The 10,784-nt window shown below is 40.6% G+C and overlaps 1 protein-coding gene across 3 annotated transcripts in view; it reads right to left on the bottom strand.

Annotated features, from left to right (window-relative positions):
* Nucleotides 1-4,586: 4,586 nt before the first annotated feature.
* The window catches only part of LOC117447078 (solute carrier family 12 member 5-like), a 191,656-nt gene continuing 185,458 nt past the window's right edge, over nucleotides 4,587-10,784 (bottom strand). For 2 of the 3 annotated variants that reach the window (XM_034083671.2, XM_034083675.2), the window contains exons 20-26: nucleotides 10,585-10,716; nucleotides 9,940-10,047; nucleotides 9,369-9,494; nucleotides 8,198-8,430; nucleotides 7,380-7,394; nucleotides 7,038-7,171; nucleotides 4,587-5,157 (exon numbers count right to left, since the gene is read on the bottom strand). In XM_034083671.2, the coding sequence (XP_033939562.1) occupies nucleotides 5,066-5,157; nucleotides 7,038-7,171; nucleotides 7,380-7,394; nucleotides 8,198-8,430; nucleotides 9,369-9,494; nucleotides 9,940-10,047; nucleotides 10,585-10,716 (840 nt within the window). In that variant the 3' untranslated portion in view covers nucleotides 4,587-5,065. The remainder of the gene's footprint in view (nucleotides 5,158-7,037; nucleotides 7,172-7,379; nucleotides 7,395-8,197; nucleotides 8,431-9,368; nucleotides 9,495-9,939; nucleotides 10,048-10,584; nucleotides 10,717-10,784) is intronic. The other variant, XM_034083673.2, reaches the window with a different exon arrangement.

The raw sequence follows: 10,784 nt of genomic DNA, 5'->3' as shown, positions 1-10,784 counted from the left end.
GTGACTTGAAAACAAACCTGGACAGTGGCAAAATTCATCTGCAGGGAGGTACTGGTTATTCAATTAAATACTATATTGTATATATTTTATTTATTTATATATATATATATACTATATTTGTAAAAGGCCATAAAGTGTTAAAAGAAAATATATAAGTAATACCAATCATGTCTGTCAGATACATAAGAAGCTGGCTGACTTAATTAGCTCGTTCTTGATAGGCATTTTTTTTTAATAATTGTTAAATGTATAGTTTTGGACAGGCTGCATTTTTCATCAAGTTGCTGATCTGCAGGCATCTCCTCTACTACTTTGGCACTTTCATAGTTTTACCCTTTTGAAACGATATGTTTTAACTAATAAACCTTTAATAATAAACAGTATTTACTTCTATAATTCACTGGAGCACACATTTGCACACCATCATTTATGTAGTTAACTGAAATATACTTTGGTAGTCAGTTTATCTGCAGATAATATTTGACACAATGAGAATACCATGTCAACAAATCCACCATAAAAAATAGAATCTTGTAGTATAATAATAATATTCATCTTGGATACAATGATTGGCCAGTCCTAAGGAAAGAAAATCATAGTACTAGAAGGAAAAGTTCCTAATGATAAAAACAAAATACTTTTATACCACAAACATCCAATATATTTTCAATACACCTTGTTCAGGATAATCGCATGCATGCACTGAGTTACACAACATGACTGGGACGTGGCTCTGCTCGCAGCGGCCGACGGCCCCTCGACTTCTTCTCTAACTCCCAGAGAGGACGACTGTGTGAAATGCAATCGGGCACGTCTGTCTGAAAAATACACTGAAGGGTTTTCCATCTTATCTCAGCTACAGACTACGTGTGCCCTCTTTCAAAACCTAGGACTTTTTCTCTGTTGGTATCTTAAACAGGACAGCCTCCTCAACCTGGTAACAGATGTGTTTCAGAGCCCTTAATATCCATTTAAGGATGGAGACTGGGTAATGATCACCAGCAAGTTTGTCTCATGCTACAGTTGTGCAGGCGAAGGATCTGATCTAAATCATGGATCAGCTGTGGGGAGAGGGGGCGTGCTGGTTTTTGAAAGTAGACCATCAGGTGTCGTGCGAGCAGAGCCATTGCCAGAATTGGAAGCGCGAGTTTTATATTCTTTGATCATTTTTCTGAATTATACTGCAATCACATTTAAAATACACAGCTGGGGTGGATTTAGTGGCTGGGATGGGGGAGGCCGGGGGGGATTTTTCGGGGCGGATGGGGTGAGGAGGAGAGAGGAAGTGGTGGTGGAGGGAAGGGGGGGCGGAAGGCTCACTTCACAGATTGAGTGACAAGCACAATAAATGTAAGTTACTATTTTTCTTTTTTAAAGAAGTTTGGCGAGAGAAAGGAAAGAATGTGATGCATGCTAAAAATGTTCAAGGAAATGCTGACACGAGAAGATGTAAACAAAATCAGCAGGTAGTTTCTGGGTGCTTGCAGTTCAAAACCGCCGCAGGAGGATGGGAGTTAATCATATTTTATAGTCTGGGCTGTCAGACCTCCACGGCTGGCTGTAATACACTCGTGTGCCACCAGAGATCTCTGTGGGGCAAGGGTCTGCTTTACTGCGCAGAACCCCCCCCCACTCAGTGTAAAGTGCTTTGCTGTCTCAGCCACATCAGATACACACTGTCGATCTTTATTGTCCGTGAGACCTGGTGACGAACATTCTGATGAAATAAGTGACACCTCCAGTTGTTTCGTAGAAAATAAACAACATAACAAAATGAAAACCAATGTGAGAACAATATTGCACGTAATCATACAAAACTCTAAGACTTTGCCACAGTGATTGAACAGTGTACAACAAAAGACAACACTAGTCGGTTACAGTGTCTCTGACTTTAGTGATATATATTTACACAGGTGAGATGACCGTTTCCAAAGCCCATCCATTCGCAAACTCAAACATCTCCTATTACGTTACATAAGACTATTGGAGATTGAAATATAACAAGTAACAATATAGTGAACTCATACTTTTTCTTTTATTTATTGTTTTCAAGGTCTAGCGACGTCTCCGGATGAGCGGCAAACACTCGAGAGTTCCCAAAAAAATCTGTAACTCAATGAGAAGGTTTGGCGACCTTTAACCCCGCTCTGCACCTTGAACATATAAGTCATCACTATAGAAACCACTAAAACAAATATTGCCACATAGTACCATGCAAACAGCAATTATAAAACATTTATAATTCAATAAATAAATTCATTTCCAATAAACTTCTCCAATAAACATCAGATATCTTTTCTTTTGAATCAATTTAAAAGGCTCAGTCGATGCAGGCAATGTTGTGGAGACAATCCCAAAATAGCCGCGTTCTTCAAAAACTGACGTGAACGACTCCCTTTGTCAGAGTAAAGTGTGGCAAGAAAAGAAAGTCTTCATGACTTGGCACCCTTAAATCTTTGAAAACTAGGAGCGGCTGCTTTCTTAAGTATCACAGGTGTGAAAGGTAGGTGTGTTATACATTTGAAAAGCAGATAAATATTCATATTTAAATATATCTTAGTGATTTTTGTAAGCTTAAAGTAAATCATCTGTTACGTTACTTCGGGGATTAAAGATAGTGGTTTTTAAAAAGAGAGTAAAAGGTGGAGGATTTGCCCACAGTTGTAATATTGCATCAAGGTATTCAGTGTCTCATAAAACAGAAAGCTAACCCTGTCCAAAGGTCTCAGGCCAAATGTCTACAGGTACAGCCTCGCTTTGTTAGACTTCCACCGCCACTGATATGTATGTCTATACCCTTTTTCACTTGATCTTTAGTCGTCTCTATTTACAGTACAAATACATCTATAGATACTAGCAGCATTCACAACATATGGTCCGACATTCAAGCAACACTAAAAACATTTAATACTGTTGTAAATAGTTCTAGAAACTAATTTGTTTTGCTTCCTTATATTGTATATACTGTATATATATATTTATACGGTATTTATTTATATTTCTACTACAAGTGCAAATGACCAAAAACACTTTCTTTAAGAAAATAAACGGAAATAAAGTAAAGTGACAGCTGTTCTTGGTCAGAGTGAGATGAATCTGGATATTTGTTTTTTTAAAGACTTACGAAATCTACATATACAAAATACATGTGTAAAAAAATAAATAACATGATCACATGAGTCCGGATTTTCAACTATTGCACATTCCTTCCAAGATGCACTTTTTAAATCTAAATATGATTTGCTCACAAGTCATTCAGTCGGGGACATGTGTGGCTCAAATATTTTTCCAATCTGGAGGATATAAAATCTCAGCGGAGAGTCTACTGCATAGAGTTCAGTCTGGTGGACAACGTGAGTTTCCTAGCTACAGAAGCCATTGTCCTCTCTATTCATTTAGACCTGACCCTATAAACAATCAATCAATAGATGTTCAAAACTTTAGTTAGAGCTGATGTACTTTCAATCTGAGCGTCTGAACATCTCTTATTTTATCATCTACAGGGGGCGACTTTCTACCCTTAGTGTCATTCCCATTCTAGTTTCATGTAGACACCTCAGTTTCCCGTTTTTTGGAACACTCTCTAATTCAATCATTTTTGTTCAATATTTCTCTTTGAAAAATACTTTGATATGGCACATTTAATATATCTAAATGAGGCAAAAACAACAATATATCTTTGAGTGACAATCAAAATGACAACTATTTGATCAATGTGTGTAACTTTGTCTATAAACATAAATACATATTTGTTCTCTAGATGAAAAAATAACATTTAGTGTTTTTTTTTTTTTTTTAATTCAATGAATTTGATGAATTCATTGAACTTTCACTTGTTGCACAGTGGCGGACAGTGCAGGTGCAGTGCTTGTCGAGGTTACAATGACAGTTACCATAATGACAGGAGCCTATGCCATCCAATAAATAAATAAATATTAAAATTCAGCGGTTTTTTCGAGCTGTCCTTCTGAGCGAAGGAGCGTTTTATCTCCACTAGAAGCTTTTTAGTATGTCACAAAAATACTACACTCATACTGAACAACGCGTCAGAGCTTGTACATTATTTACAGTGATCCACACGAGGGTCGAGGGTGCTGGCAATGATAATCTCCTCGGGGTGTTCGTACGGTCTCCACACTCCGCTGTCACACCAGCCTTCTGGTAGGAAACGCACTTTTTCACAGTTTTATTTACGTGTCAATCTCTACAAACTAAGCTATCCTTGTTGTATTTTTTGTTGGCACTAACAGTGGCCACGGGGATGAACAGCCACTAAGAAATGGGTAGAAAGAGAGGTGGTGGTAACAGAACACGTGGAGTAGAAACACACACAGTTATAAGGACGCCATGCTAACGGAGTGTTCAGGTTAATACTGCAGGTTTGATCCACGTGCCTTTTCAGTCTTCTTCAAATACCAATGTGAATTTCACAGTTCATACTTTGCGACTTGCTTCTGCTTCCAGCTGGTGGTCTGACTGTGTGCAGCAGTGTCTTTCTGAAAGAGAAATCAGATCGCAGCGGGCAGTCGCGCTATGGGAGGTGTCCGATTACCACAAAGGAAATAAACACACAATCCTACACTGAGCTCATTCAGTCGGCTCTCAACGAGCAGGAGCCGCTGCTATGCCACACTTGTATTTGAAAAAAAAAAAGAATCTGCAGGGATTTTAAACAAAGACGGACACAGAGACATGCATATGCGCTCACACCTCAACTAACAACCACCTCCTCCTTACCCAGTGAATCAATGAGGGTTCCTACAATCGATTACAGACTAGCGCAGAAAATATATATTCTAGATAGTCTCTCAATGGGTCTAGAGCATACAGTAGTTTGAGTAGTAGTTTGAATGAAGGTTGAGTAGCTCATTGGTCTGCTGGGGTGGAGCGGGGGGGGGGGGGCTGAAGCTGAGCTGGTGTTTGGGTGTGAGAGGACTATCGTACAGAAATAAACAATCAGAGCGACATAATGAAGAAGCTGCGCTGATGACAGAGTAAAGGTGACACAGGAACAGGGCTGGGGGAGGTGTGGGTTAGGGTGGCAGTGGGGGAGGGGGCTGCTTTTTCAAGAGTAGATGGTGATGACCTCGCGGCCGCCTCCGCGGACCAGGAGGACCCGGTTGAGACCGTCAGTGAGGACCTCGAGGAACTCCATGTCTTGAAAAGAAGTGTTAAAGAAAACCGATGGAGCACTGACAGTATAGACAGCAACACATGGTGGAAGAGATACGTCAGCAAAGGTAAAGGAAGGGAATTCATATAAGTTAAATTATACATTTACAAAAATAAAGGCTATTCTCTGACATTATAAAGTCATTCATTTGTGAGAACAAATTCTATTCTCTGAGATTAAAGTCAATGCCTACAATGGCTATAATACGCTTTTGCAATTGACTAATACTGGGCAAACAAAACGAAAACTTAAAGTGGACCTATCATGCTATATTTGAATAATATATTGTAGGGCCATACCTATACAAAACATGTCTGTGAAGTTTTTTTTTCAAAATACCAAACAGATCATGCATTTTAGCCATGCTTCATTTCGCTCTATTTGCTCTATTCCAGCCCTGTCTTCACAAGGGCTGATTCTGTGGCAAATGAGCTGTGTCATGTTCCCATGCTGTTACCATGCCACGGCAACCTCTCATTCCCCTGATAGGTGGAGAGTTGCCCATATAGGCGGAGCTCCTTGTTTGAGATATATCCTGACGTGAGATATTTCAAATCTGGATCAGTCTGTATCAGATCCGTTGCAGCCCCGTTTTTAGAGATTTGGGTATGGAGGAAAAGAGAGAGGGTTGTGTTTTTGCATGATAGGTCCCCTTTAAATCAATTTTTGGAAACAGATGCGCACTACCTTTCTTGCACATAGTTGGATGAGAAGTCACGGTACGGTAAATATTCATTTAGATTAACACGTTAGCTTAGCATAACACCTGGCAACAGGAAATCAGCTAGCCTTACTTTGTCAAAAAGTACAACAAGTTTTTTATTTTTTTAAAGCTAACCAATTTTGATTTATACCTTGTATTCTTAATCCTGCAAAAGTGTAAGTGTAAACATAAGATGTTTGTTTCATGGGGGGTTATATGCCAGACTCTGGCTGCGGTCAAATATTAAAATCAGGTCCTATGTCTCTTCCAAGGAAAGATGTGAAGGAGAATTCATAAGGACTCAGGAAAGACCCCTGTGGTGCTCCGAGAACGCTCTTAAACTAGGTTCTGTGATTTTACGATGCTGGATGTTATTGACGTCTGCCTGCTGTTTCTCTTTAAGTGCTGCTTGGACAGATGTGAGTTGTATTGACCTTTTCATCAATTGGCAAGAAAGCATATTTTATTGTCCAAGATGTCAAACTACTGCTTTAGAATGCACTTTTTGCATTAAGATACATACATATTAAATGTTATGTTAAAAACCATAATATAGCTGTACATTTCTATCAATTCCAGTCAATGTCTTAAAGTCATCTCCCACTGACAGACTCAGAGACATATTTCATTATTAGTTTTATACTAAACTGTAACTGGAAAAAATGCAGTGGTCTAAAAAATGAATTAAACATAACAAATATATCCTGTAAATGTTATTCAAAAGATCTATCTTTTGCCTCCTAATGAGTTATTTGCCTCCATTGCAGTGTCTCACACATTTCCTGATAGCAAATCACAGCTGTTTTTCTCCTGAATCCAAGTCAATTAATTTAAAACAGAAAAATAAGGTTTTTGTTTCCTGAAGTAGGAACAGGCCTTGAGGCTTTAACAGATTGTGATTCTATCTGTAGAGTGCTACCAAAAGCTTTTCAACACCTGAATGTCAAATTAATTAAAGTGGATCTGTTTAATTATATTTACACTGACTCCCCCCCCCCCTCAGTAGCACATGGACTGGATGTTAATTTGAAGGAACATTCTTGGTGTTAGAGTTGAAAACCGATGATTTAATAGTCCTAAATTGAATTCTTCAGAAATAACATGCGCTAATACAGCTTTACCTGACCGAACACATCCTACTTCTGTCTGTGTGAAGGATACAGTTCTCGTCCCCTGTCCGGTTCTTGGGAGGCCCGGGCATGTTGAGGAGGACCAGCTTGGCCTCTGAGGACTTCTTGATGATGACCTCATTCAGCCGGAGCGCTGTGTGCATACGCCGCACATTGGACTGGTTCCTGAGCGAAGACAGAACAGCAGAGAGTGAGGGTGCGTTTGTTTCACGGTGATGAACAGCACGTTACCAAGCACTTTGTGATAGTGGGCTGGTCGAGGTGAAGGATGCTCATTCACACACAAGTACTCCTTCTTCTTCTGCTCATGAGGCTAACGTCAGGATGAGATGTGAATGGGCTGAATGAACTTTATTGGGACTTCAGTACTTACAGGTTCTCCCACTCGCTGCAGCGTGGCAAGAAGAGAAACACATGATTATCAGAACTATGTTGGAAATGTTGTTCAGGCCTAGTCCACAACCATACAGGTTTTTAAACATAAACAGTCCTCTTTGACAGTGTTTATGTGAGTTTGGTCTTTTTACGCCAGTGTGCCCGGTTTTCTCTTTTGTTAGTCACTAATGAGGAGACATGTTGTGCTATGGTGGAAGTGGAACAAATATGCTGGTTCTAACCTTACCAACACGTTAACAGAACTAAAAGTTACTCTTCAGTTTCAGGAACAGATGGGTCAAAAAGCATCATAAAGGGGACCCTAACCCTAGTTCCTACATTATACACCAGGCCCAAAGAAAACGTTGGTGGTTTTGGAAAAGACCTGTGTTTGTGTGTGTGTGTGTGTGTGTGTGTGTGTGTGTGTGTGTGGCCCAAGCTGCCCACGGCCTTCACAGCCTTCTAAATGTTTTTTCTTCTATTTTTCCTTTGAGTTTCGTATTTGTAAAGGGTGAGGAGAGAAGCAGTAAAAACCCTTGTAAGTGTGGACTTGGCCTTAATCTGCAGGTCACCCTTGAAAAAGAGATCTTTTGATCTCAAGGGGCTTCACCTAGTTAAATAAAGGCTACAAACAAACAAACAAAAATCTACCTAATCCAAGCTAATAAAAGAGAAAATATAAATCTTTAAACAGCTCTCTGGCAGACTTCTGCGGTGCCATATTGTAGAGATAAAAGTCGCAGGGACCTTTCTGTCGGGAACAAGAAGGCCCTCACCTTTCCAACAGGAAAGGGTTGAATGATTCACAGCACTCACGGCTTCATGTTGAAGATGTCTTTGATGCTTTCTGGTGTCGCGGCGCCGGGCGGCTTGGCGGGCTCGCCGTCACACTTCTCAGTCCAGGTCCTCTGGACCTGCTCCCCGGGGCTCTTAGCCTCCTCTGTGGGGGTCAGCAAGGTGGCCGGGGTGGCGGGGGTGCTCGGGGTGGTGTTGTCGTGGATGAGCTGGACCTGCGCAGGGGGGGAGACAGGGGAAGAGGCCGACTTTGACTATGAGACGAGAGGAAGAGAGGACGGATGTGGATTCACATGAACAATACACGCAAGAGTCAGGGTTGAGGTGGAGATGTAGGAATGCAGGTCAAAGTCACAACAAGCCACAGTGTTTGAGAGAGGGAGAGGGGAGAGAAGTGCCATTAGGGAGCCTTACATATCATGTGCTGTCTGTTGTAATAACATGGGCTGGGATTGAGGCATACAAAGACTTCAACTGTATCACTTATAATCAACCAGCAAGTGATACTAAAAAAGAGACTAAATCTTCTCAACTACGCTGCATTAAAATCAATTTTAGAGTATTACTATACATTCGACCATATATTTGACATACATGTCAAATTATTCATTTATAATATACAGTTGCAGTATTTCTATGACACCAATTTGTATTTATGGTTGCCTTTTAAAATGTTGCCGGAAGGGAAATGTAAGATTTTAGCAGAGTCCTAAAATGATCATATCTTAAGGAAAATGATGGCAGCCTAAAACACAATTGAATTAAAAGACAGAGAGTCACATTCATCAACATCATAGCCTGCCCTAAACCAAGCATGATTGGCTGTACAACGGTCACGTGACAAGAGCTACTTGAACATAAATGTAGAATCCATATTTTGCTATCTTGAAATTAATTATAGAACAACTTACAATTGTAAGCATCCCAAAAGGATCAAAAATAATATAGTTAATGCTACCTACTGATGTACGTTGTTCAGAGGGAAAAATGATCTTACAAATACAATAATTATCTTGCGATGCTGGTGATCTGGTGTGTTCTACTAGCTTATCCAGCTTTTGTTTACCACCTGGTTTTATCTTCCCACTTCAATCAGTCACTTTTTCCCTTCGTGCTCGTTCTGTGTGAAATGGCCTTCACGTGGCCACACAAACCAACTGTACTCTTCAGAGTGAGGTCAGCGATGCTCTACCTCTTCCTCAGGCTTCTCCTCCTTGCTGTCTGCGGCCGGCTCCTCGGTCACACTCAGCTGGGTTGTCACGGCGGCCGGGTTCTTACGGCGGATTGACCCGCGGGATGAATCAGTGATACTCTGGATCTGTGAAGATACAGAAGAAGTGAAGCATGGAAGAAGGATATAGGCAGAGATTTAGTTAGAGAAGCATGATAGGTCAGGTCAGTGTTATCACTGTGAATCGCTCCATTGATAGAAGAAAGTGAGGATTATTATTATTTCATTTATTGATCTGGACAAACAGGCAATCCTGGACGAGCTAAGAATAGTAACACTGAGATCAATATGTTATTTTCCGCATCTATCAAAACACAACATCTGTGTTTCAGGAAAGCAAAGCTGTGGCTGTAGTCCTCTTTAACAGAGAGAGTAAAACTGCTCCGATCAAACCGAAGATATGCTTTTGTCCTCAGGGGGCACTCAAATCACACAGAGCCATGCCAAGTCCGCCCGTCAAGTCAAGTTTATGTGTACTTCTTCAAGTGCATTTCAAAACAAACACAACTTTGACATAAGCAAACGTTCCTACCTCTCTCTCACGCTCATTCTTGCTCAGGTTGATCTGTTTAAGCATCTGCGATCGTTGTTCCATCACCAGGGTCTTCTCGTAAGTGTAGGCTGAGATGTCGCTGTCATGCTAAGATGAAATGGAAGGATACATGTTTTATTATTTATTTTTTACCAGCCAAATCCCTCTTTGTCTTGGTGAATTCTGGATGAGGTTAATGTGAAGCTTAAAAATAAACTAGTTTAAATGACGTGTCGACTGACCACGTCTCAAAGCAAATATTTCTATCTGTTGTGAAAGGCTGCAGCTGAAGGCAGGGTGAACAGTCTGCCTTCAGCTGCTAAAGGGGGGGGGGGAGGGGCAAGAGGGAATAGCGATGCACACTTTAGGACAATATTTCCTATAATATTCATGTAATTGCGCAAGTAATTATGTGAAAAATACAATTACAATCCCAATGTGGGTAAGATGATGAAGAAGGATGTTTTGCAGGCTTTCTTTCACCATCGGACAAATACTTCTTGCTCACTGGAGGAACAGTCCTGAGACACTGATGGGTACTCTGACTATGTAACCAGCTGAGTTGCACTGAGATTCAAGCGCCTTTTGATGCATTCTGATATAAGTGGTAAGAGATATTTAAAAAAAATCTGGGTTAAAAATCACCATTTCTACAACTTCCACCAGGGCTTCGATACGGAGATGATAGAGGAAGGTGGTCAGGTCTTTCTTCATCTGGATGCTGTTGTCGTCCAACTGGGCCACGGTAAAGATGCGTATCTTGCACTTCCTCCAGACCTGAGCGGGAAAAAACGACTGCTTTAACATCCAGAATATCTTTCAACAGTTCAAGTAAAACTTCTCAA

The sequence above is a fragment of the Pseudochaenichthys georgianus genome, chromosome 5 (genome assembly GCF_902827115.2).
Source record: "Pseudochaenichthys georgianus chromosome 5, fPseGeo1.2, whole genome shotgun sequence".
Taxonomy (NCBI): Eukaryota; Metazoa; Chordata; class Actinopteri; order Perciformes; family Channichthyidae; genus Pseudochaenichthys; species Pseudochaenichthys georgianus.
The sequence above is the reverse complement of the archived record's forward strand: the minus strand, read 5'-3'. Positions and strand labels throughout refer to the sequence as shown.